At 38.4% G+C, this 26,192-nt stretch overlaps 2 protein-coding genes and 1 long non-coding RNA gene across 3 annotated transcripts in view; 2 read left to right on the top strand and 1 right to left on the bottom strand.

Moving 5' to 3' along the window:
• ANKMY2 (ankyrin repeat and MYND domain containing 2) overlaps positions 1–17,756 on the top strand; it is a 39,553-nt gene extending 21,797 nt beyond the window's left edge. Inside the window, exons 5-10 of the mRNA XM_008520178.2 lie at positions 2,891–3,051; positions 7,345–7,559; positions 8,310–8,445; positions 12,918–13,046; positions 15,043–15,172; positions 16,575–17,756. Coding sequence (XP_008518400.1) covers positions 2,891–3,051; positions 7,345–7,559; positions 8,310–8,445; positions 12,918–13,046; positions 15,043–15,172; positions 16,575–16,759 — 956 coding nt within the window. The 3' untranslated portion in view covers positions 16,760–17,756. The remainder of the gene's footprint in view (positions 1–2,890; positions 3,052–7,344; positions 7,560–8,309; positions 8,446–12,917; positions 13,047–15,042; positions 15,173–16,574) is intronic.
• A 1,012-nt stretch (positions 17,757–18,768) lies between these two features.
• LOC139082811 (uncharacterized) lies at positions 18,769–25,719 on the top strand. Its single transcript, XR_011539069.1, has 3 exons — positions 18,769–18,909; positions 21,486–21,602; positions 24,899–25,719. It is a non-coding gene; the product is annotated as an uncharacterized lncRNA (long non-coding RNA).
• The window catches only part of LRRC72 (leucine rich repeat containing 72), a 38,761-nt gene continuing 37,350 nt past the window's right edge, over positions 24,782–26,192 (bottom strand). The window contains exons 8-9 of the mRNA XM_070615822.1: positions 25,916–25,943; positions 24,782–25,010 (exon numbers count right to left, since the gene is read on the bottom strand). Coding sequence (XP_070471923.1) covers positions 24,929–25,010; positions 25,916–25,943 — 110 coding nt within the window. The 3' untranslated portion in view covers positions 24,782–24,928. The remainder of the gene's footprint in view (positions 25,011–25,915; positions 25,944–26,192) is intronic.

The following is a 26,192-nucleotide window of genomic DNA, read 5'->3' as shown; positions in this document are numbered from 1 at the left end:
AAGTCTAGTGACCGTAATACTGGAGCAGAAGGATGCACTGGTTCCCCTGCACCGCACAGCATTTATTTTCCATATTAATAGTACCATTTTATTTCTTTGTATTCAGAAGTCATAAGTTAAAAACCAGTAAAACTAAATATTTAATAGTTTCAATTGTAAAAATTTAAATAGAAATTAAATAGAAATTTATATTTATAAAGATAAATTTTAAATATATCACTCTAACATAAATTATTAGCAGATTAGTTAAAATAAACTATCAAAATAATCTAAGCACTACTTAAAATGAAAAAGATTAATCTTGAAAAAGAGTAAAGTAGGGACTGACCTAGTGATATAGCAGTTAAGTTTGCACATTCCACTTCAGTGGCCCAGGGTTTGCCAGTTCGGATCCCGGGTGTGGACCTACGCACCGCTTGGCAAGCCATGCTGTGGCAGGCGTCCCACATATAAAGTAGAGGAATGTGGGCATGCATGTTAGCTCAGGGCCAATCTTCCTCAGAAAAAAGAGGAGGATTGGTGGCAGATATTAGCTCAGGGCTAATCTTCCTCAAAAAAAAACAGGTAAAGTAACATTATTTTTTCCTTCTCACAAAGGTGTTATCTGAAACCCCTAGTCCTGTGATAGTGTCATTGTTACATAGCAGATATTTTTATGTACAAGTATTTCCAACTGCCAACGGGGCTTTTTCTGACTATAATAGTTGGGGGACTCATGGGACAACATGGTTAGAAGCCAGCTCCGTATTTTCCTCTGACCCCTTTATCTTCAGATCTTCCTATGTTTATTTTGACATTTTTAGGAGCTATTTTAGAACACTTTTTTTTCATTGGGAACACCTATCTTTTTATTGAGGCTGAATGTAGATTGTGTTTTAAGGAAGCAGTGCAGTTTGTCTTCATCTTCCCTAGTTTCTTCACATACAGCGGTAAATTCCCACACGCACTTATCTGTGTTCATTTTGATGCTGTCATGTTCATATCCCATTTGTAGTAGATCTGCTTGATTGACTGTCGTTTTCTCCCTTTTTGAAGATTACGGAGGTAGAGATGATCACTTTCTAAACAGAACGTCTCAGATTTTTAATATATCCTATTATTGTTTGACTTCTCAAGATATATTTAATGGAGTTTTCTGATTTTTTAAAAAAAGAGAGAAACTGATGTTTCAGTCTTTGAGAATAGCATTGAATACCAAAAATGATACTGTGATCACTACTAAAATTTCCCTTCACATCAGCATGTGTTCTTCTACCATTTGTTTAATTATTAATTCTCCATCCATTCTTTTTTATTTCTGGGATTTCTCTTATTTTTCACTGTTACATTTCCTGGATCTGTCTTTCAACTCTCTCATCTCTTCCACAATGATTTCTATCTCCTAATTTTTCTATTTTGAGATATTTTATCTGCTTCATCGTCTGCATTACTATTTTAGTTCTCAATAGTAGCCAAGATTACCACTTTCAGTTTGTCTGTTAACTTTTAAAATTTGAGTCTTTCTGTGGTCCGTGACAGTCTTTTTACATACTGTAATTGATCTGCTTAATTTAAGCGTTCTTGTCTGGTGATGGTGGTTATGGTTTGGTTGTGGTTGATGTTGTCAGTACACTTCCCACCAAAGACGCCATCTGTTGGAGGCATTACATAGTCTTCTGAGACACTGGATCCCCTTGGGTACTTTGCTTTGTATCTCCTAGGCAGTCAGGTAAATGACAAGTTCATGGGGCAGTGGAGGGAAGTGCCACCATCTCTATACTGGTGGGCCCAGGGTTAATAAACCAGTGGATATTTTGTCCTCTGTTGAGAAACAAGTGGGAAGCCACTCCACTCTTAGATTCTCCAGAAACTCCCAGGCAAGCAGAGCCCTCTGCCAGCCTCAAGTACCAGTATCCACCTGGCCCACAGTACAGTCCTGCTGCAGGTCACCTGTTGTTGGCAAGATCAAGCAGATGCCCCCAGGACTGTGCATAAGTGGGCAGGGGCCACATGGGCTGCCCACGGTGGACCCGCTCTCCAGGAACCTTAGTGTCTGGGCCTGCTCCCCAGGACTCTCCATTGCTGGTTTCTCGGCCCTCGTCAGGCAGAGAGGAGGAAGAAGTTTCTCTTCTGGAGATCCTGGAAGAACCTGAGCCCACAAATGTCCCCTGTAGGTTCTGCCTGCTTGCCTAGAGTGGCCTCTCTCTTGTTCCAGAGAGGGAGTGGACAGGGAGTTGGGGAGGGAGAGGCAACAGGAATACACATTCCGGCCACCGTCTTCACCAGGGAAGGTTTTGCTCGCATAGAACCATTTTTACCTCTAGAGATGGCTTAGGGAAGTGGCTCAGGGATCTATGAGAAGTCGTAATATGGATTCCAAGCTTATGGGAGCAAAAGCTTTCTCTCCAATTCATTTCTCAGAGAGGCAGACTTTTCTCAAATTCAAGGGGAGGCGAGATTAGTTTAATAATATGAATAATAATTATAATAAAAAATTGTATATTGAATACATTTAAATTCTGTGTAAAGAAAGCCAGATGTGATTAGGGAAGAATGGCCATCACCTGTGTAGGGGTGGATGAAGAGACATTTAAATAATAAGCAACTTTTATAAAATATTTAGGGTCAATCATAAACTGAATACAGCTTTTTTTGTAATCCATGTAATCTTCATATGTATTGTGGATTCTGTGTCTTTAAAAGATTATTTCTTGACTTCACAAAACATGCTTATAAATGTTCCCCAAAACATTTTACCTCTCCTCCTCCTCCTCTACTCTCCTTTCCTGAAAATTAGAGATGTTGATACATATTTACTTTACAAGAAACCGAGCAACATAGTTAATGAAACATTGGAAAATGTCTTATTTTGAATAATAATACAACAAATTTCCTATTTTTCTATTAAAAGGTCAACATGATTGTGTGACTATCATCAACAATTTCTTTCCTCGAGAGAGACTGGATTATTACACTAAACCCCAGGGATTGGATAAAGAGCCGAAACTGCCCCCAAAGTTGGCGGGCCCACTGCACAAAATTATCACCACAACAAATCTTCATCCTGTCAAGGTGGTGTAGAGTTTATTGTATTTGCTTTTTATTCAAATGTTGCTTCGGAGTTTAAACTGCTTTTATTGTATGGGGTCATGATTCTCTTGGGTTGAGTCTTGTAGATGTCAAGCTTGCGATGGGCTTTCTTGTTCAGTTGAGGCAGTGAAGGAGTGCTCTCAGTTGAAACCTGGAAGAGAGTGAGGGACCCACACTAGAGCAGGAGGAAAAAGCAGGACGAAGAGGTGGGTGCAGCTGAAGCCCAGCTTGCGCCTCATCTCCCGGGGAGCTCTAGACCATTAATGGCTCAGGGAGACAAGGAAGCCAGGCTTTTATATGCATCAGTCTGTTGTTGGCTGAGGCCTGTCCCCAGAGGGAAAGGACAGCCTCCCAGATAGTGCCAAGTGAGGTGACTCCCTTTGGTTGAAGGCCGTTCCCTAAAGAAGGAGGCAGCTCTGAGCCCATAGCAGCCAGCACTCCCATAGCTGGGACCTGGTGCACAGGCCTGCTGAAGAGGGTCTGGGTGGGACACCAACAGCATCTACTCCAATAATTATCCTTCCAGGAAATGTTCTCAAGTGTAATCATGAACACATTGGTTAATGCAAGTAGCCATTTGATGCCTTTAAGTAATATATTCTTCCAGTACTTAGTCAGATCACACAGATTTTTAAACTTTCTAGATCAACCCACAAGTTCAAATGGCTTAACTGAGAAGCTTCAAGAGCCATTCTGAACTATTTGCACTGCTATTTTCTTCATATTTTGTATATAGCCTTTTTGTTTGTTCATAAAATGATTGTTGCTGGGTTTTTTTTTTTTAATCAATCCAAATGAGTATAATTTCTTCAATGGGTCATTACAGAAAACTCCATGTTTGCTACAGTGATGCTGTTGTTTTTCAAATTTCAATATCTTTCGTATGTCTTCATTCATAATGTATAGATTTAATAGTAATTCAGAACTATTTGGTGGGCAAGACGGTAAGTTGGGTCAAAAATTGAGGTTTTCCCTTAATACGAGGTATTGTTATAATGTAGTGAAATAGATTTCCTTAGAAATCTATTACAAAAGAAGAATCTATGGCATTATACTGAACATCATTAAAATAAGTGGACAGTTCTTAGAAAGTAACTCTTTTGAAGACTAACGCTCATTTGAAGGTAGAGGTTGCAAATTGTACATAATATTATTACTTTACTGATGCATCCCTTTGCATACAGTCTTTGAAGCTCAAGAAACAAACCAACCAACAAAAGAATACCTGTCATGTGGCCCTTCTCCCAAATTAATTTCCTGAGCCCTCAGGAGAGATGGCAAACTAGCAGATCCTTTCCCATAAGACAGACAAGTGGAGTCTATTCTGCTTTTATTTTTCAAAACTCAAAATGTTTTACTTAACCTAAAAGAACTGCCAGAGGCAACACTTGTGATGCTAAGTGGGCAAAGAAGAGATTCAACCATGAATCACATGTTTGTATTTCTAGAAGAGATTATATGGGACTTAGAATTTAATCTTTAAAAAATATTTAGCCTCTGCTGTGTTTGTGGTTCTTTCTCTTCCAGCACATGCGGGAAAGAGAACTTTCATAAATAATAGCTACTCCCTCTCCAGGGCACTCTTTCTCTTGGGGCGGGGCAGGCTGGGTTGGGAGGACAGGATTTTTCCTAGGGATACGGTACTTCTCAGGGTAGAGAAGGTACGTGATTTGACAAGGCCCTGTTGTTCCCCCTTCAGCCTGAGCATTACCGGATATTCTGGTTTAGATTGACTTGAAGAAGTTCTGTGTGTTTTTCTGTTTCACTGTCTTTTATATCTATATTCCCACCCCTTGAGATTACAGTAATCTCAATTATTGCAATATTGAGCCAGCAGAGTAATTTTTGATGTTTACATGGAACCTAGTCTCTCAGAGTTAAATATCCTAAGAATTATTGTACCTCTAATTACCTTTAAAAGCATATGTTTTGAGTAAATGAGATTAAGGGCATATGTATACAGGCGATAAATTGTAAAGGTGTATAGACTGAGATAGTCTACATTCTATCTTTAGAGCGCTTGGTCTTATAAGAGAGACTGTTCTCTGGCTATAGTACTTTCCCTCAGACCAGACCTTGCTTTTTATAGGTATAAATGAACTGTTCACTTGAAAGCCTTTCTTTTATCCACAGCTCTGGTAAAAGCTGCCCAGTTTCTTTGATGGTGGCCCATTTTCATTGCTTCACCCTTTTTCAAGCTGGTGTGGGTCTTCATAGGGCGTATTGTAAAAAAAGTAACTAATAGCCACTCTATAAAGTCAAAGACCTCTTAAAATCAGCACAGAAATCCTCCTCAATACACAATTCAGCTGTTTGCTACACTGCACCTAACACAGCTCTATTTGCATCGAGGTTAAGTGGCTGCTATAGCAATAAAGATGTTTGTTTTCATCAGGGACTTGGGGAATTGTGTTGATGCCCAGAATACAGAGGTTATAAAGGAGAAAAGCAGACTCGCAGGAAAATCACAACAGAGTTGAGTATGGTCTCTAAGTGGTCAAGAGGCAGATGTACACACGTGATCCTGTCTTTGATTATTAACATGATTTTTAAGCCCAGAATTGTTGATTTAGTAATTTTTAAAAAATGGGATCTAAAAAATGAAAATAATTCAAAATGCCACTATATAAACATATTCTAAGGTAGTCTGTTTTTGTGAGAGGAGATCTATATGGCTTTTATGCCTAGAGGACTCTATTTATTCCTGCTCAATAATTACTAATAAGGATTTCCTTTATAGTGTCTTACTTTATAAGGCTGCAGAGATTAGAGGAAGGAAATTAGTTCAAATATTATTCTTTTGTGTCCAGCTATGTAAATGTTTCAGTAAGCTCATGGTAGACCTGTGGTTACGTGTCATTTTTCTTTGTCTATGTTGCTGTATATTATAAAATAAAGTTTAATGTCTTAAATAAAGAAATCATTAATCTAGGTTCTATTTGAAATTTTTTTTAAGAATTCTCACTTGTAAGTTTAAGATCTTATGCTTTGATTATAAATGCTGTATATAAAAATATTGAACAAACAACTTCAAATGATTGCAGTTGACAGCAGAAATATAAACAGGTAATTAATGAGTCTTTTCTTCTCTGCCATAAGTCAATTTTTGATATGTGTTATGGTAGGGTGGGAGTTGTCAGCAAGTTTACCAATAAGGATTTTGATTATACTTACTTCATCAAGTCTAATAATGTATTACTAAGTGCTATATTTTAAGTGAAATACTAGATTATAGCAATATAGTAGCATCAAAAATAAGTAAAAGTCATATTTTATTTCACAAGAACACTTAATCTATGTTAAATTTCCAAGGAGGAAGCTAGGCATGGGTTTTACTTAAGTTAAATTATCTTTCTTCATGTCTAAAGAAAAGGATCTAATTTGTGAAACCTGCTGCCTGTTGTCCCCTTAATGACCTGGGATGGATAGTTAGCTGTAACACGTAGGTTAGCAAATACTGACTTTCTGCTCTGTCCGTACAACTGTGCCCACATTACACACATATTTACTGTTATGTCACCATGGATTTTTACAGCTGTCCAGTGCTGACATACTGCAGGTAATCTACCCTATAACAAAGCCAATAAAGAAAATACTTCTCATTACACTAAATTTGAACTTAATCTGTGCATATATGGGAAGTGTGGCTCTCATGATGCATAAGAGTTGATAACTCTCTGATATTGCTCCTTTTAAGCTATTTTTGCTTTCCTCTTCGACCTGTTCTCATTACTGTAGATGATTAGAAGCATATTGGGGAAATTTCCACAGAGAAATGTTGTTAATCGGAAAGCAATACTCCTTTTATTTTTAGACTTCTTTCTGTAAAAATCTCATTTCCTCATCATTAATAAGAATTAATGAGAATTGTAGTTCTCCTAGCCATGAAATTGTAAAGCTCAGTAATGTTAACTAAAAGTAGTGATTGCTTGGTAATTTGATGCTGTATATAAAGGATGTGCAAATATGCTGTGTATCTTTTAGTAAGAGTGCTTTTAACAGAGGCGGTAAAACCGTGACTCTGAGTGGCCAGTAACACCCTGGTTTGGCTAGATGGTAGAGCACGTGATAACTTTGATATACAGAGTTCAAGAGATTCCTTCTGTGTTAGTTTTATAACTTTGATCAGTGTCAGTTTGCACTTAACATAGTAAATATAGAACTGTAAGGAAGACTTTAGCTGGTAATCTTTTAAAATCAATCAAAACTGACTGCCTGATTTGTACATAGAAAGATCTCTCATGGAATTTCTAAGCTCAGTGGAATTTCTTTTAGATTGTGATGCTTATAAATGAGAATCCTCTGCTGGCAGAAGAAGCAGCTCTGAATAAATGCTACAAGGTGATGGATTTGATTTGTGAGAAATGTATGAAGCAAAGAGACATGAATGAAGTCTTGGCTATGAAAATGCATTACATCAGCTGTATCTTTCAGAAATGCATTAACTTCTTAAAAGATGGAGAGAATAAACTGGATACTCTGATCAAAAGGTACTGTTTTTACTGTCATGTATAAAATACACTCAAATGGATAATATTGTATTATATGAAGCCTCATTATAGATTTAAAAATTAAGCGTTTTGCAGCAGTTCTTATCACATTTAGTCTGCAAGAAACAAGGGACAATATTATACTCAGATTGAGTGATTCTTCCATTCTATACTCTTCACAACAATGCTTTTGTTATCCCCAGTGACAGGTGAGGAATCTGAGGTTTGGAGTTTAGATAGCATGTGTAAGATCATACAGCTGGAAGATAACCCAAGTCCAAGGATACGTGTGCTGTGTCATGTGCTCTGGATCCGTAATGGCACCCAGTCTATCTCCCTTCCTCTATCTGGGAGAGCTGGGTGTTACCATTGTTCTGTGACCACCAGGGATCAAATTCTCCTATAGTTTTACTGAGAAAAGTGAACCAAGTCAGAAGGGCATGACTTGATGAGAGTCTTCACTCTTTGTGCAAATAACTGACATGGTAATAAGTAACTAGCTAATCTGATAACAGTGTTTTATGATGGGGTCACTTTTATAAATACATCACCGGGGGGGTCCCTAAGTCTGATAAGGCCTAGACTAGCATGCAGGTGGGACAGCAGTTTGAATTGAGTCTATCGTCATGATTTGAAGAGGCAATGAAAATCTTAAGTAGCAAAGAAGAAAGTACTAAAGGTTCATGGGTTCAGCTGGGAGGAAACGCTTCGTGGTTCAACTCCAATTACTTTTTTGAAAATATCTTTCAGCTTGTTAAAAGGCCGAGCTTCTGATGGCTTTCCGATATATCAAGAAAAGATCATTAGAGAAAGTATCAGAAAATTTCCTTACTGTGAAGCTACCCTCCTCCAGCAGCTGGTGCGAAGCATTGCTCCGGTGGAAATTGTAAGGCTCCTCATAGCTAAGTTAATTATTTAATAAGGAAATTATTATTATTTTGAAAAATTTTGAAGAACAAACATGGAAATAGGTTTGCCTGTTAACTCTGTTTCTGTTTATCCATTTCCCCTCTCTGGATCCTCTTCTTCCATTTATATAGCTTGTGGTTTCATAAACAGTATTTCCCTATGATGGAATTGTAGATGGTTATAGTGGAAACTTACATGTTAAATAGCTCTGAAACTTGTAAAGGTGGGTACAGATGCACTGTGTAATACAGATGCTCACATGTACACTTGTAGCTTGTGAAAAACCAGTAGATGAAAGAGGAGTTGATTGTCAGGTTGATGGTTTCCGGTCAGTGGGGACGTGAAGGGGTGAGTCATGGGAAGACTCATTGTATGTTCTGATAAACAGTCTCAAAAGTATGTCCCAGCTTCTTATATTCTACCTTGATGCCTCTAATTATAAATTTTCCATACTTAAAAAAAAAAATCTGTTTATACTTCCCAGCTATGAGAGGTGAATTTTATTAACTTTATTATCTGTTCTTTAAATTACTTATTGCCCTTTTATCATGTATTTATTTAAGAAGTATTTCGTAAGGCACTCCCTGCCTTCCCTGTTTTGAATAGGTTTCTGTTCACCTCATCTATACCAGTCATCCTTTTATACCCTTCAATGAAATCCTTTATCAGGTTTTGTCTACTAGACAAGACGTCAATCCTGACACTAGTCGCATCCACGGCTCCCTCCCTCCCTCTGGCAATTTCGATTCTTCTCTGCCTCCTCTAGGCTGTTATAGCATTCTCAGTGTGAAAAGTCCAGACTAGAAATGAGTTCCTGGTGCTCCTTTATACATTAAGACTTTACCTGTTCAGACCCGTGAAATGAGAAAGCTCTGAGCAGACAAGATCATCTCATGAAGTTCATGCATCCATTTATGCCTGAGAGCTCTCCACGATTGCACAGAGATTCTTCACCCTCACTTTAGTAGACTTGGCTATTTGGGGTTTAATCTTTTGGAAGATTAAAGTTAGCAGATTATGAGGATGGTTTATCAATTACGAATGTGTTTTGGCTGCACATATCAAACACCAACCAACCATGAATTAAACATAGATAAGGGTTTGTTTATTCACAGATATTCAGAAGCCCAAAGGTAGGCAGACCAGATCTGGCACAGTGGCTCAAAAGTGGATTGGGGACCCAAACACTTTCCCACTTTTCCGCCCAATATGCGTTAGCTGTATAAATTATCATACTCATGCTTACTACCTCATGTTTGCAAGGCATCTGATGCTCTTCCTCCAAGTTCACATTCCTATCCCAGGCATGCAAGAAAAGGAAAGAGGGTTATAGCTGGAAAACATAAGGTCTCCCACAAACCCTCTGCCTGTGCTACATGGCCGCTCGTAGCTGCACAGGCTTCTGGGGAAATGCATATTTTTGGCTGGTCTAAAAACCGCTGCTCTGAACAAAATTATGCTTCTATTAGTAAACAAGTTGAGAATAATGTAGTTAGAGTTTATGGAGTATAATGATTCATGTTTATCCTAGTGATCTGAGTCATTGAGAAGAGGTTTATTAATAAAGATAGTATTTAATACAAATGAGAAAAATTTCTCTCTTTAAAAATATTTGTTTTTTAAGAGTTATATATTCTGCTCTCTGGAAAACTTTATTTGTCTGGAATGCTTATGGTTGTGAGTGTCCCAGATAGCCACTGTTTCCTGCCTAACAGGTTTCGTTATACTGCAAGTTCATAAGCCTATGAAGCTATGCTAACCTTCTCCTGTAACATGGTGGTCCTCACAGCTGGCTGCCATGAGGATCATCTGTGGTTCTTTCTGACGGTGATGACGTCTGGTCCCTCCTGCACAGGTTTTGATTCTCTCTGCCTGGTGTGGAACTCCGGCTTCTGCTTGTCACAAAGTTCAGCAGGAAGCATGAGGCGTGGCTACATTTAAGCAATGCTGTTCCAGCAGTATAACAGACTAAACCGTTAAAGAGATCTTGCTTTATCAATTGGCAGTGTGTATTTTAACTTCTGGAAGGCCAGCAAATGTCTCTGATTTTGTAGGACACACAGAATAAAGCATCCTGTTTGTTTTTAGGCTGAATATCGTCCATGGGCAGAGTTCTGATGCCTAAACAGACTCTTATTTGACAAAGCAGATGATGAGATTTTGTATAGTAAGAAAGAGTTCTTGTCACTCACCAGTGAGAAGAAAGATTCCATGTGTTGTTCAGCTGTACCATCAGTTTTTTTCTGAAGTGATAGTTCATGTTAAGAGCCATGCTTCTAACAAAACGTCTTCCAGTTTTACTGTCAGTTACATCTATGAGAATGTTACTGTGTTCTGACTCTCACAAAAGTCCCATTTGGGGAGAGATTTTGAACATGTCTCAGTCACTTTGGGGAAAAAATATTTGAATGTGAAAAGGCAATTGTCGTAAAGTCAGTTGAATTTATCCTACCCTGTTGATTTGTGGACCAGACTGTTGTCTGATCCAGTACTCTACTTTTGAGGGAAAAGAATTCTATAGATTACTAAGTGCTCAGTGTAACATTAAGTACCACTAATTCTTAAACTTTTAAGTACCAGCAATTCTTTTTTCTTTTTTTTTTTTTTTTTAAAGATTTTATTTTTTCCTTTTTCTCCCCAAAGCCCCCCGGTACATAGTTGTGTATTCTTCATTGTGGGTTCCTCTAGTTGTGGCATGTGGGACGCTGCCTCAGCGTGGTCTGACGAGCAGTGCCATGTCCGCGCCCAGGATTCGAACCGACGAAACACTGGGCCGCCTGCAGCGGAGCGCGCAAACTTAACCACTCGGCCACGGGGCTAGCCCCAAGTACCAGCAATTCTTAAACTTTTAGTATGTCTCAGAATTACCTGTAATAATGCAGGTACATGGGCCACATGCTTAGAGATCCTAATTTAGAAGGTATGGAATGGCAGGAATGATCTGAATTTTTAACAAGTTCTCTGATGCACACCATTATTGGAGCACAGCCTCCACAGACCATCATTCCTGTTGAAATTATTAACTTAAATAACTAGTATCTAAGGTTTCATTTCATCTATTTTTTTCTCACCATTATACTATCTTCATTCCAAAAGAGAATTCTTAGCACTTTAACACGAAAGGAAACCCAGTCATTATTATTTGTTTTCAGGAGGATCATGACAGTTTCAAAATGATTACGACTTTTAAAATACTTCTTGAACCTTTTGATTATTTTTTTTGACTATCTTGTTCTGTACAGAACAGTATAAAACAATGTTCCAAGGTGATATTTGTAAAGCTCTATTATATACAATTGGTAAGGTAATACTAAAACAAATATTCTTAGGAAGAAAAAGCAAATAATCAAATGAAAATTAGAATTGTGAAAATTGGCAAAATTTTAGTTGGGAATAAATAAGTAAGTTTGAAAAATTCAAACAACTACTATTGGGAGTAGGTGAGATAGCTAGAAACCTATGATTATTTTTGCTTGCTCTAAATAGGTCTTTTTTTTTTTTTTTTTTTTTAAAGATTTTATTTTTTCTTTTTCTCCCCAAAGCCCCCCGGTACATAGTTGTGTATTCTTCGTTGTGGGTTCCTCCAGCTGTGGCATGTGGGACGCTGCCTCAGCGTGGTCTGACGAGCAGTGCCATGTCCGCGCCCAGGATTCGAACCGACGAAACACTGGGCACCTGCTGGGGAGCGCGCGAACTTAACCACTCGGCCACGGGGCCAGCCCCCTCTAAATAGGTCTTAATCGCATCATCCCAGACAGATAAATATTTACCCTTATAATTTTCCATGTAAAAAAAATTTCACAAATCCTCTTTAGCAACCCATTCTCTTTTTAAGTAGCCCTATAATAAAGTTTCCACACTTTCTGTTTTTCTTAATACTCTGATGCAATCACACGTATGTCTATTTAATTAAAGAGTTTGGAACATTTCAATGATAAAGGTGATAATTTTTAACTATTAGAACTGCAAACCCACATTAAGTAGTTTTAAGTATATAAAGTCTTTAAAACACTTAAGTTGCACCAAAATTTTAAGAATTAAGGTAAACATTTGTAATGTGCCCTATGAATTGTCCCACAGAATATGTATATTGTTTTGATGTCAATTCTCAGAAGAAAATTCCACCCTGAGTTCATTGTCCTACATCTGAAATCTTTGTGAGCTTATTGAATAATTCTGATTGAAAAATACTTTTATTCTAGAATAGGGCATTTTTTCTCTTGAAATATTTGGATTCATGACTTACCTCCCATATACTTTGTGTAGAAAAAGGTGTACTCCAATGGATATTTGTCATTTTGTCATAGATGAAGTCTGTGTAATATCTAGCCTTAATGACTTTGCCACTTGTGTGCCTGCTTCTAGACAACATTGTTCTTGGAATGTCATCTCTGTAGTCTTTTCATGGTGACTTCAGAGTGTTTTTTCTCCTCTTTATACCCACTCTAGGGTTCCGATCCCACTGCATTCTCTGTACTTACCCAAGCCATCACTGGTCAGGTGGGTTTTGTGGATGTTGAATTTTGCACTACCTGTGGAGAAAAGGGAGCAAGTAAAAGATGCTCAGTATGCAAAATGGTAAGAAAGAAGTTCTTTTAAGTTCATTGACATCTGATTTAGATTTCATCCAAGTTGATGATTGAGTTTTAATATTCTGTAAATATGATGGTTGACATTAGTTTTCTAATACATTAGGTATAAAGTATGGTATCTAATACTTAAAAGTAATTTTGGAAGAGAACTACGAGATAAATATAGTTCTGTGCCATGTCTTCTGCCAAACTCCAGGCTGCCCCAGCTGCTATGCTGACCACCCCAAAGAAAGAAAATGAATGTGAGAAAATAAGAGAAAGATTATCCATAGGGGACTGAGGCTGGTACACATATGAGAAACTAGAATAAGACAATTTATAAACGTGCAATCTTAAATCTTCTGCCGTTGACTTTAACTATAATCTCTTCACCTACTCTTTCTTGTAAAATTACAACTCCCTTCTGTTACCAATCTTTAAGCGCTCTGGACTGTGATACCTACTTCCGCCAGAATTATCTTGGTAAAGGGCATATCTACTTGTGTTCTTCTCACATTCAGATATTACATACATGTATACATCTGTTCATTCACTTTACCCTATAGATAATGTTAATTTCCTTTTTTTAAAGATTGGCTCCTGAGCTAAAAACTGTTGCCAATCTTTTTTTTTTGATTCTTCTCCCCAAAGCCCCCCAGTACATTCTTGTATATTCTAGTTGTGAGTGCCTCTGGTTGTGCTATGTGGGATGCCACCCCAGCATGACTTGATGAGCTGTGCCATGTCTGCGCCCAGGATCTGAACGGGTGAAACCCTGGGCCACCGAAGCAGAGTGCTCAAACTGAACTATTCGGCCACAGGGCCAGCCCCTAATTTCCTGTTATTTTTGAGGTTGAAGTTCTTCAGCATATTCTCCCATTCTGCTGTAACCCATCACATTCTGTTGTGACCTAGTTCTCCAGCTTCATTTCCTTTGCTTACTTGCTTCTCTGAGCATCAGTTTCCTTATGTGTGAAATGGGGCTAGAAGTGTGAGAATTAAATGAGACCATCTGTATTAAGTCTTGCTGATATAAAAACACTCCAAAATTCAGTACTTAAAACAGCAGTCACTTACTATTTGTCCCATGTTTGTGGTTGACTGAGGTACTTCTGTTCCAAGTGTCTCTCATCTTCCTTGGACCAGCAGGCCAGGCTGAGCGTGTGCTCATGGTGATGGCAGAGGTAAAAGTGGGCAAGTAGAAACACGTGAGGTCTCTTGAGGTCTAGCCTTGAAATTGCCATGCTGTCTCATTCCTTTGGCCAGAATAAGTCACATGGCCAAATTTAAAGTCAATTTTCCTCCCCTTCAGTGAAAAGAACTTTGAAATCACATGGGAAAGCATGTGGTTGCAGGAAAGAGTGAAGAACTGGGACAAATAGTCCAATACCATCTATGTATAAGGGCCTAGCACAGTGCTTGGCGTATAATTTTGCAAAAATATATGCTACATTTACACAAACTTCTTGCTGTCCTTGAACATATCCTTCACTGCCCTATTCCTACATTTTTATACAGGGTATTCCCTCCGCCTGGAATGCTTCTTTTCCAGCTCTCTGTCTACTGATTCCCTCCTGATAGAATGAGTCACTGCTTCCTCTGTGCTCCCATTGCTGTTATTTCTATACTGGGATATGAATCATGTTGTTAGGTGTCTGCCTTCCTCTGTGCTGCCCCGTCCTGCTCTTTCTCGACCCTGGCTTCCTCTAGGATAACAATTGTATCTTCTTTGTCATTGTACTTTACCAATTCTGGCACTTAGTAGGTTCTTAGATAAATCATTTGTTAGCGTCTTTGGTAGACCGTTTCTTATATATCCATTATTGTTATAAAGTGTAAGCTAAAATTACAGATATAAATCAGTACACATCCACACATATGGTTTTAAAATAAAGTATAGAAAACTTAATATTTTTACTGCATAGTTCTTGGTTTAATGTCATAATTGGAATATCGTGCAGTCACAGCTCTTGAAATGAAAATCAACCTACTATCGCTTTCAGGTAATATATTGTGATCAAACCTGCCAGAAAACACACTGGTTTGCACATAAGAAAATCTGTAAGAATCTCAAGGACATTTATGAGAAGCAACAATTGGAAGCTGCCAAAGAAAAGAGTGAAGAGGAGAACAGTACGTATACAAAGACCGAGCTCGCACTGCTGCTCCGTGGAGAGAGGAATGATAGATGATATTCACCCAGGCCACACAGGACCTGAGTCTTCTCTGGGGACCAAGGACGCTTGGGGATGACCAACATAAGGATCACACTTAAACTCAACCGTGTCCCTATTTTGAATCCTTGAGATAACGTATAGAATATAGTCAGCCTCGATCTCACTAGAAAACGAAAGACATCAAATTCTGTAGTTTATGTAGTTTATTCCACATTCTGCATTCTGATGCACAAGAGTGCCCTGGAACAATGGGACTCTTGATGAATATTTATTTACATTCTGCTCACAAAGGATTTTAAAGTCTTTGAATAAGAAAATAATGAAATTTCCCCTAATAGCTACCCAAAGATTTTAAGTTTTGGAAACCTTTGAATTTCTTAATTATAAAACTGCAGGTGAAGTTACAGAATAAATTTATAAATTACAAATTAAATTGCAGATGTAATGCATGGATTAAATTTCTCCAAGTGCCAGGGCAGTGAGTGCCATATTCTTTTTCCTCTCACTCCCTCTTGAAGTACGTGACTCCTTTTCATCAGAAACAGGGAGTTGCTTCAGCAGTGGTTCACGTATAGCAGAGCAGGGCCCCACTCCTACGCCCCACCCAGGAGAATATGTCACACATCCTGGGGAGTGCCTGTAGGTTGAAAAAGTTGTCCAGGGGACTCTGATACTAAGCGCTTCCACCTCCACCCCTCAAGGGACTATTTCCTACCTGGTGGAGAAACGCTGTTAGTGGGATTCAATGATTTGTACAAAATTTAATCCGTACAAAATTAAATTGTATAAATAAATTGTCCAAATAGTCAGGCTTTCTCCTGTTTTCTGGACCAAATTTCTGTATCCTGTGTGTGGAGAGCAGTGAATAACAGCTGGTTGTGTATTAAACAAGCCGTGGGAGAGAATAGGACTGTTGGCAGAAGGGGAACTCCTGGTCATTAGCATCAGCACGTGCCACACACTGTTCTAAATGTTACAAACCCTTTATTCTTCACAAATGTAGCATAGGCTTTATTATCCCCCACTTTATAGATAAGGACATCAAGCTAATTCATGGCAAACTGTATTCAAATGCAGATTTTTGTCAGATCCCAGACAATAATCCTGATTTCAAGGCCTGGCTTTGCAGCCAGAGGCCTGAGTTCAAATGCCAGTTCTGCTGCTTTACTAGCTTGAAACTCTGAGCAAGTTACCAACCCCGTCTCTTGTCAGTTTCCCCATCTGTAAAAGAATGATAATAGAAAGAATAATCTACCTCATGTGGTTGCCACGAGGAGTAAATAATACGCATAAAGCACTTAGAAGAGTATCTGGCACATGGTAGGAACAAAATGACTGTTTTGTTTTCTTTTTATCAGATGGCAAACTCGATGTCAATTCTAATTGTGTTAATGAAGAGCAGCCAGAGGTGGAAACAGGAATCTGCCAAGAGGATTGCGGTCCTAAAGATTCTACGGAAGGGGACAAGGAATCTCTTCAGAGTGATGCTGGCTTGGAATGCTTACAGGATGCTCCTGCAGGTCCACAGGCATCTGAGGAGTAAAAGGCAGAGCAGTGCCAACATGATGGTCCTCCCCCTGGCAGGTAGCTGGAAAACTCATGTGACTGTGTCCTCATTGCCTTGTGACACCTGCATGGCACTGTGGCAAGATTTCATAGAAGAGAGGCTTTCCAGCAAAGCTCTGTCCACCATGCCCTCATTTCCTCCTGATTTCTGTTCTAGAGTTGGACAGATATTCCTAGGGAAAAACGTATTTTTCAAAATATGGGAGAAATATTTCTTTTTCTCTTTTTTTTTAAGGAAGATTGGCCCAGAGCTAACACCTGTTGCCAATCTTCCTCTTTTTTTTTCCCCTCCCCAAAGCCCCAGTACATAGTTGTATATTCTAGTTTAAATCCTAGTTCTTCTATGTGGGATGCCACCACAGAATGGCTTGATGCTGTGATGTGTAGGTCTGTGCCCAGGATCCAAGCCAGCAAACCCTGGGACCCTGAAGTGGATCATGCCAACTCAACCACTATGCCACCAGGCTGGTCCTAGGAGAAACGTTTCTATTCCCTTTCTGAACTCAGCTTTCCAGCAGTTGTTCTCAGAGGAAAATAAATTCCCTGAAAGAAGAAATACAAGCTGTAGAAAACAAAGGGGCAAGGAGAACAGGTGTAGAAGAGAGGAGAGTTTCAGGAAAGAAAAAGTTTATAGCCACAGAGATGGGTAGTTAAAAGAATCATAAGTTATATGTGAATAAAATGCATATAAATTACATTTACAAAAGTGAAGTTCTAGTTATTAGGATGTAAGGAAATGAAAAGCTCTATGTTAAAGGATCTTTGCCATAGTTCAGCTGATTATAGCTTTCTATAGAAATTATCCTGAGCAGTCTGAGCTTTATGTAGTGCCTGCAGTGATGTTTTATCTACAGTATTGGTACCTTCAGAAATGTCAGATCCCCCAGGAGGAGCTAAAGCATAGCCAGAGTCATCTCAGCATGTGCATTACAAAAGATGTTCCATGAAATTTTTGATTAAATAATGACTAAACAGGGGCTGGCCCCGTGGCCGAGCGGTGGAGTTCGCGGGCTCCGCTGCAGGCGGCCCAGTGTTTCGTTGGTTCGAATCCTGGGCGCGGACATGGCACTGCTCATCGGGCCACGCTGGGGCAGCGTCCCACATGCCACGGCTGGAGGGACCCACAGCGAAGAATATACAACTATGTACCGGGGGGCTTTAGGGACCCACAACGAAGAATATACAACTATGTACCGGGGGGCTTTAGGGAGAAAAAGGAAAAAATAAAAAAACCTTAAAAAAAAAAAAAAAAATAATGACTAAACATACTGGGTCCACAATTATTGTAAAATTAATTCATGTGCCATATTCCACTTGAAAGGCTGACTTTTATCTTCATGTAACTTTCATGTGGCTCTTCCTGTCTAGAAACTGATTTATAACTGTCATTTATAGAATGTTCTGGCATCAGTTTTTAGTGTATGTAGTATTTAAACAGAGCAGCAGTCTGATAGTTGAAGATAGTGCTGTGTTTCAAAGTTTGTTGTGTTGATTGTAAAATAAATTATACCTATTGTATAACCAACTCACATCTTGTTTCACAGTTTATTGCTGTTAGAGTGTGGCAAATATTAGACAACTTAACAAATATTAGGAAACTTAGCAAATATTGGAGAACACAGTAATTATTTTAATATGTACCATTGTGAATCAAAATGTCTAGAGTCCTCAGCTGACTTTCCTGTCCACATTCTCTATCTTGCTGGTTCTCCTCTTCCTTACACTCAATTACTTCTCTCCCAGCACCAACATGTACATCGTCTGCACACCCTACACCATGCTGCTCCAGGAAGGCTGCATGTGAGTAAATTCAATGCTAAGGGTTAGCTGGGTAGGGATTGAGCAGCCAGATTTCATCTGAGCTTGTCAATCCTGACAAGCCTTCCTTCCATCATCAAGGTACCTCGTTTATGCACAGATACACGTTTGATCTTTGGGTGGGAAGATAGTCCTCCCGGACCATCCTCTCGCACAAATATGTTTTTTAACCTGAGTTCCTTTCTTTTTAATATTTTTTGTGTTTGCGTTATCATCATTCTGTGTTACCACCTCCTGCCTTTGGATACCATAGAGAGTTGTGAAAAAGCAGAAGGAAATAGGAAAATCAAGAGATGTGGCAACGTAGAGGTAATTTTCCCTCTCATTGAAATGAATCAGATATCCAACACAGCTAAAACTGGCTTAAATAGGAACTTTTATGTTGGACAAAGAGGACTTCAGGTGTACGCCATGTCAGTATCAAAATTTTCCACAGGTGTATTTCAGGGAAGAGGTGGTCAGAAAATGGGGTTTAAGAGAAAATTGGGTTGGTTCTGATTATAATCACTTCCTTTGTTGTAAATAACCTAAAATAGATGTTTCTGTTATAATAACATCAAAACAGATGGTCATCCTGGTTATTCTTTTTCTTTACCATGTTAATTTATATTGAATATACTATCAACAAACTTTTCTCAAACAAAAATAGGACCTAAAGGATTAGAATAGTCTTACTATTCCAGTATGTCTTATACCTAGAGCTGATGTAATAGAATATTAAATTGGCCAGTGAGTTTATTAGAGAATTGGATTCTGCTTTTTGACTCAATAGGTAATAATAGTAACTAACACTGAAAGTTACTGTATCCCTGAAGTTATCTTGTTCCATGTTGGCAATAGCCCTGTGAATTAGACTTTATTTTTATCCCCATAACAGAGATAATGAGGTTTGAGTCTAACAAGAGCAACTAACTTATCCAGAAGTGCAGAGCTGGGACCCGACGAGGTCTGCAGTTTTGACTACTATGCTGTACACTCTGAAATGCTACCTTCACTATAGTGTCTCTGCAGACATAAGATAATGGAGCTCTGAAGGCAAGCCACTTTATAGGATGTAATGGATATTCTTGAGGCCCTTAAAAAGATGACTGGTTTTAGTCATCCATCATACATATGATTTACTTGAGTTTTAGTAGGATATTAAACTTAATACAAATTCTTAAAGCAGATACTCTTTTTTTTTTTTTTCCTTTTTTCTTCCCAAAGCCCCCCGGTACATAGTTGTGTATTTTTAGTTGTGGGTCCTTCTAGTTTTGGCATGCGGGCTGCCGCCTCAGCATGGCTTGATGAGCAGTGTCATGTCCACGCCCAGGATCTGAACCTGCGAGACCCTGGGCCGCCGAAGCAGAGCACACAAACTTAACCACACGGCCACAGGGCCGGCCCCAAAGTAGATACTCTTGCAGTGTTTTTTTTCTTCTCTGGATCCCATCTCCCCTGCTTGTAAAGCAAATCAGTACCCTTCTTGAGCGGGAGCTGTACGTCTCCCAATGCGGGTGGTTTTATAGTTACTGTCAGGTGGTAGTGACATGATTCCTTGGCCACAACTAGGCCAATCAGAGCACTTCCCAAAGATTTGACATTCCTGATGCTGAAGAAGGGAGAGTTTTGTGTGTGTGTATTTCTCCCTTGGGACGTGATAAATTACAGAGATTCAGTTCCAGAACTGTTGGAGCTGTCGTGTGGAGGGACCTGAGAGAATGCAGCTGTTAAGCAGACACAGGCAAGAGAGGGATGGATGATGGGGACACTATTTGAGCCATTGAATCCACTGGGCTCTGACACAGTTTACACTGGGTTTATGGGATTGGGTTACATGAGCCAATAAATTTCCCATTTGGATTTCTATAAATTAGAACCAAAGAATCCTTATTAATACATCTTGTGACAACTAGAAAACAACTGGAACCAAGCTTTAAAAGTTAAATACATATAAATATAGCTAAAAGGAAACTGAAGGTGTGTAATTGAAGTTTTTTGAAATTTATATGCTCTTAGAAAAAAATACAATGGCAGTTCAAGTGTTGAATTAGATTGTAGTTACCATTTTGGTTGGAAAGGAAACCAACACAGGTGTCTTTGCATCTCTTTACTGACAGTTATTTTAGAAAAACTGCTATTTGCTTGAAGTTGTATAAAGATTGGTGCACATTTATGTAAACTGTGATAACTTCACAATGTAATTTGCATAGATAAAAAGCAAGATCTTAATTTAGTAAAAAGCAAATTTCTTCTTCCTTCTCATCATTACTTCAGTAAACAGGAAATATTTTCCTCAAAAGGAAATATATCCTAATCCTAATTTATATCCTAATTTATAGAGCTAGTTTTATATATCCTTTAAGGAGGAAGTTGTAGTTTTATAGATAGGTGAAGGCATCTTTTTAAATTGTGATCACAATTTGTCTAGTATTCTATCAGCTATCTAGTGTTGTATCAGGTAGCTACATAATTGACCAATCCAGGGCAATGTAGCTAACTAATTCTTAAGCTCATGCAATACTACTTAATCCCTGGATGATTCTAAATGGGTAAGAATTAGATTAAATGTGGAAAAAATGATTAATCTCAGAAGAAAGCATGAGAGAATTCTTTATGACTTGGCATGAAAAAGGCCTTCCTAAATATGATACTAACCCCAGAAGCCACAATAAGTTCACCTATGTTTAAAAAATAATGTGAACACTTCTGCTTCTGGAAAGATGGAGCAGACATATTTTTCCTTATTCCTGCCACTAAGTAAAACTAAAACCCCTGGACGTTATATATAAAACATAAGAAGACCCTGTAGGATGGAGAGAAGGCAGACTAACTAGGGACCTTGGGATTCAGGCAGTGACACTTGATTTGTTCTCTGGGTTTTCTTTGTGCTTCGTGTATCCTAGACTTGGAGCTGAGGAAGCCGGCAACATGGAAATATCAACAACTACAGACAAAAATAAGCCCCAACAAATGCCTACCAGTCTGCTGGCCTGCCTGTGCCCTCAAAACTGCAACATCACGTACGTCACACCTGAATTTCTAGCCTGCCCCAGGCTACCCTACGAATTTTAGACTTGCCAGTACCCACAGTGGCAGGAGCCAATTCCTTAAAATAAATCTCTCTCTATACATATATGCATATCCCCTATTAGTTCTGTTTCTCTGGAGAACCCTAATACACCAGGTGTCTTAGTTCAGACTGCTATAACAAATTACCATAGACTAGGGCAGCTTACACAAAAAATATTTATTTTTCACAGTTCTGGAGGCTGGAAGTTCCAGCCCAGGGGCCAGCATGGTTGAGTTCTTGGTGAGTGCCCTCTTCCTGGTTTACAGAGGGGCGTCTTGTTGTGTCCTCACATGGCAGAAAGAGGGCAGGCTAGCTCTCTGGCCTCTTACACAGGTACTAATCCTCATGAGGGCTCCACCCTCATGACCTAATCACCTCCCAAAGTCCCCACCCCCAAACACCATCCTATTGGGGATTAGATTTCAACATATAAATTTTGGGGGGACACAAACATTCAGTCTGTGACACCAGGTACGGTTCCTAAGGGACACAACTGCTCTTGGGATAAAAATAACAATATTAACTGAGGTGTATTGAGCACTTTAAGAAAGCCACTCTACCTAACACTTTACATATATTATCTAACTTAATCTTTGAGACTCTATGAGATAATTATGATTATTATTTTAAATAAGAGGAAATTAAAGGAGGTTAATTTCCACTCGTTAAACCTAGAAAGGTTAACTAACTCGTGCAAGTAACATAACTAGTAAGTGAAAGAGCTAAGTTAGGTATTTCTGATTCCAGAGCCCCAGCTTTGAACCACTACCCTCTGTAGATCTCTGTATATCAGTATTTTCTGTTTCCTCCTCATGCGGTCTCCTCACGGATCCTGAAATAAATATGCTTTCACTTGAGCCAGCTCGAATGGGTCTCTGTTGTTTAAAACAAAGAACTTAATTAAAACTTAATTAGAAACATCCTCTCAATTGTATGTCCCATTTTGGTAGAGTTTTAGGTTAATTAAGTGAGGATCATGTCTTCTATTTTGTGTTTCTCCCCAAATGGTATTTACTACAATGTTTTCCAATCACAGCCGACTCAGTAGCCCTTCATTATTGAATTAAAAATGTCCAATATTGAGGCATGCATTTTAAAGCAAATCTTTTTCTTCACACAAATGAGACATATTCACTTTAGTTCTCTATAAAGGAAATTAAGTAAAATTTGCTAACCATATTTTTGTAATTGGGATAAGTTTTTTGTCCTTTTCAGTGATTGTAAGATTAAAAATAAAATAGACACATTCTTTTACTATTCTTTTAGTGGTTAGCCTGGAGATTACAATATTCCATCCTCAATTTACTAAAATCTACTTAAAAATTAATACTGCCTATGTCACTTATGGGCCAGTTTAAATCTGATCCCGAATACACATTTCCAGCATGAAATGGATTGTTGCTATGCCCAGGCAACATTACTGCTTGGTGGGTCTGATAGTACTCAGCTTGTGATGAGTAGCTTCAGTCAAACTGTTACTTGATGATCAATGGTCAGGCTCTTCGTGCTGGGTTGTGTGCAGTAGCATGCCTACAACTGCTGTTTGAACAGTGACTACTTCTCTGCTGAAGATGGTGTAGCTCTACTCAAGAACCCTTGGAGACTGCACTGTGACTCTCTTGGCGCTTGCCAGAGACTTGGCTTCACAAGGCATCCTTACCTGCGGGAAATACTTCTAGCACCATGGATTATGCTAGGTTATTGTATTAGTTATTTGTTGCTGTGTAACAAATTTCCCTACAGTTTATGAGCTTGCAGCATCAATAAGCATTATCTCATACAGTTTCTGCAGGCCAAAAATCCAGGAGCAGTTCACTGGGTGGTTCTGGCTTGGGGTTTCTCAGGAGAGTGAGGTGAAGCTTTCAGCCAGGCCTACAGTCATCTGAAGGTTTAATTGGGGCTGGAGGATGTGCTTGCAAGATGGCTCACTCACATGGTTGTTGGCAGAAGGCCTTCGTTCCTCACTGGCTTGAGGAAGGAGGCCTCAGTTCCTCACCACATGGGCCTCTCCAGAGGACTGCTTGTGTCCTCATGACATGCCAGCTGGCTTCTCATGGAATAAGTGATCTAGGAAAAACAGCAAGAGAGCCTTTCTATTCTTTCTGTGACCAAACCTTGGAAGCCACACACCATCATTTTTGCCTTGATATTGGCCACTCACCCACATCAATACCAAAATCTGCTTTTTCTTTTCCAAGCTACAACCTTCTGCCAGGGGCCATTCCTGAATTTTCAGACTCTGGCTATGTACAGAATCATAAGAGCCCATGGGTGAAAGGAGGGTATAGATTCTTGGTGACAGTCGTTACTCCCTTTCGGGCTCTCACGTCTTGCCTGTTTTGATTTCAGCCTCATTTCTACGGTGTGTCTATGTTATATGTCTATGTCACAGTGTTATGGTGTCTAACCACCATCAGATGTAAAAAATGTCACTCTTCTCTTTATAAGTTTTTGATCTAGCCCTTTAGCTTAGCTGGAGAAAACCAACAATGCATTTGTGTTACCTTAAGTGTCCAGCTTTGTGTCGCAGTACCGGGCAACTGCCAAAAGCTTTTTTGGTTTCTCTTTCCTCTAGCAGCAAGCTTCTGGGTAGGCCAAGCTCAGATCACTGGCCCACACCCAGAACTGGCAAAGGCCTCTGAAGTTGAGGATAAAAGATCATAGACTGGAGAAATAAATTGTGGTATAGTCGTATAACGTAATTCTATACAGCAATGAGAATGATAGCACTATTGCTACGAGCAACAACATGAGTGAATTTTACAATGTTGAGTAAAAGAAGCCAGACCCAAAATAATTCAACTTTCATTTACATGCCTTTCAAAAACAGACACAATGTATGGTTTAGAAATGAGGACAGTGATTACTTTTGAAGGGCGGGTAGTAATAGGTAATAGGACAGGTGACAGGAATGAGGAGGCTTTTAGAGTGTTGAGAATGTTCTGTTTCTTGATCTACGATGCCAGTTCACATAAACATGTTCATTTTTTGAAAATTTTTTGAGCTGAACGCTTAAGATTTGTGTACATTTCTATATGTGTTTTACTTCAACAAAAACTTAAAATGCAGGAATTATTTGTTGGTGTTTCTGTTTACATTTAAATGTTTCAAATAATATCATAATAAACATATGCTGAATCACAGAGTTTAATATACACTGAAAACCACTAGAGTTTCTAGAAATACCAGGGGTTATCTCAGTGTAACTGTGAGCATTTGAACATGTTCTGTGCCTTTCTCTTCAAGGTATTTTTCCTCTCGTGTTGGAACCGTGTCTCAGTTCAGAGAGGTGAAAGCCATTGCTGATCTCTTCATGGACCTTACAAAAACAGCATCTTCTGGGTCTTCCAACACAGTTCTACAAAAAATGGCAATTATGTCAGGAAAAAAAATCGATTATACAAAAATGAATCTTTAGTTTAAATCAATCAATGCCATATTTTTCTATGTTATTTGTATAGTACAACTAACAAATAACTTTTGGGCTCTACTGACAAATGACTTTCAAGATATGTAATGCTATTTCTATTATATAGATTGTTTATTTTAAAAATAGAGTATTTGAACATATTTGGGATCGGCTATTACAGTTTAGATCTCACACATTCATGCATTCATGTTTTAAACCAGTGTTAAATGAGATTAAAATATTTATACATATACGCATATTAGTAACTTATATACATTTGATTGGAAAGTTATTATTTCTTGACATTATGCTGTATTTTATAGACATTCTTGGGGATAACAATTTTTCAACACTGAATCCAAGCAAAAAATTCATAAGTGCAAAATTTAAAAGGAAAGATGATTTTTAAATTCATCAATATTCATGAATATGAAATGTTTTTCATAGTTTAATAAAGTATTTGCTTTTGAAAATGTAAATTCCAGTGGATATAAAATGTTAACAATTGCTCTCATTCAACATATTTAGAGGAACAGTAAACAAGGAAGGTAAAGACCCTCACTTGTAATAGCTAATAATTCTTATTTTATCTTTTTACTCATTGAATCATGGTTTAGTTTATTTTAGGTTATAATATTAAAAACCTAAATATGTCAAATATGAATATGTAGCTTGAACTCATTTATCACAGAAAAACATAGCATTTTTCCCCATTGAAAAATTTTCCCATCTATTGAAGTGTTAGTCATTTTTTAATTCATTAAAATGTATTTGGGGAAATGGGAATAATTTAGAGGGTCAACACAATTATGAAATAATCTGATAATAAAAGTAAAGTTAAAAAAATCACTTACTTGTCTACATTATTCGCAAATGCAAAATCTAAAAAAGATACATTTCTAAATTAGTATTTTTCAAATGTTTATTCAGTATCTTAAAACAATAGAACAATGCTGTAAAGGAAAAGTCTAGAGCATAGCTCTCTGGTTTTTGAACAAGCATTTAGATGAATAGTTCAATTCATCAAATAAGCCTTGCTACCTTATCCTAAATTGAAATTTTCTCTTAGATATAGTGCCTTAGGTTTTCCTTAACTTTTGAGGCAAATTCTTTAATAAAAGACACATCTCA

The sequence above is a fragment of the Equus przewalskii genome, chromosome 4 (assembly GCF_037783145.1).
Source record: "Equus przewalskii isolate Varuska chromosome 4, EquPr2, whole genome shotgun sequence".
In the NCBI taxonomy this organism is placed as follows: Eukaryota; Metazoa; Chordata; class Mammalia; order Perissodactyla; family Equidae; genus Equus; species Equus przewalskii.
Note: the sequence above shows the minus strand (reverse complement) of the source record. Positions and strands in the feature narration are given on the sequence as shown.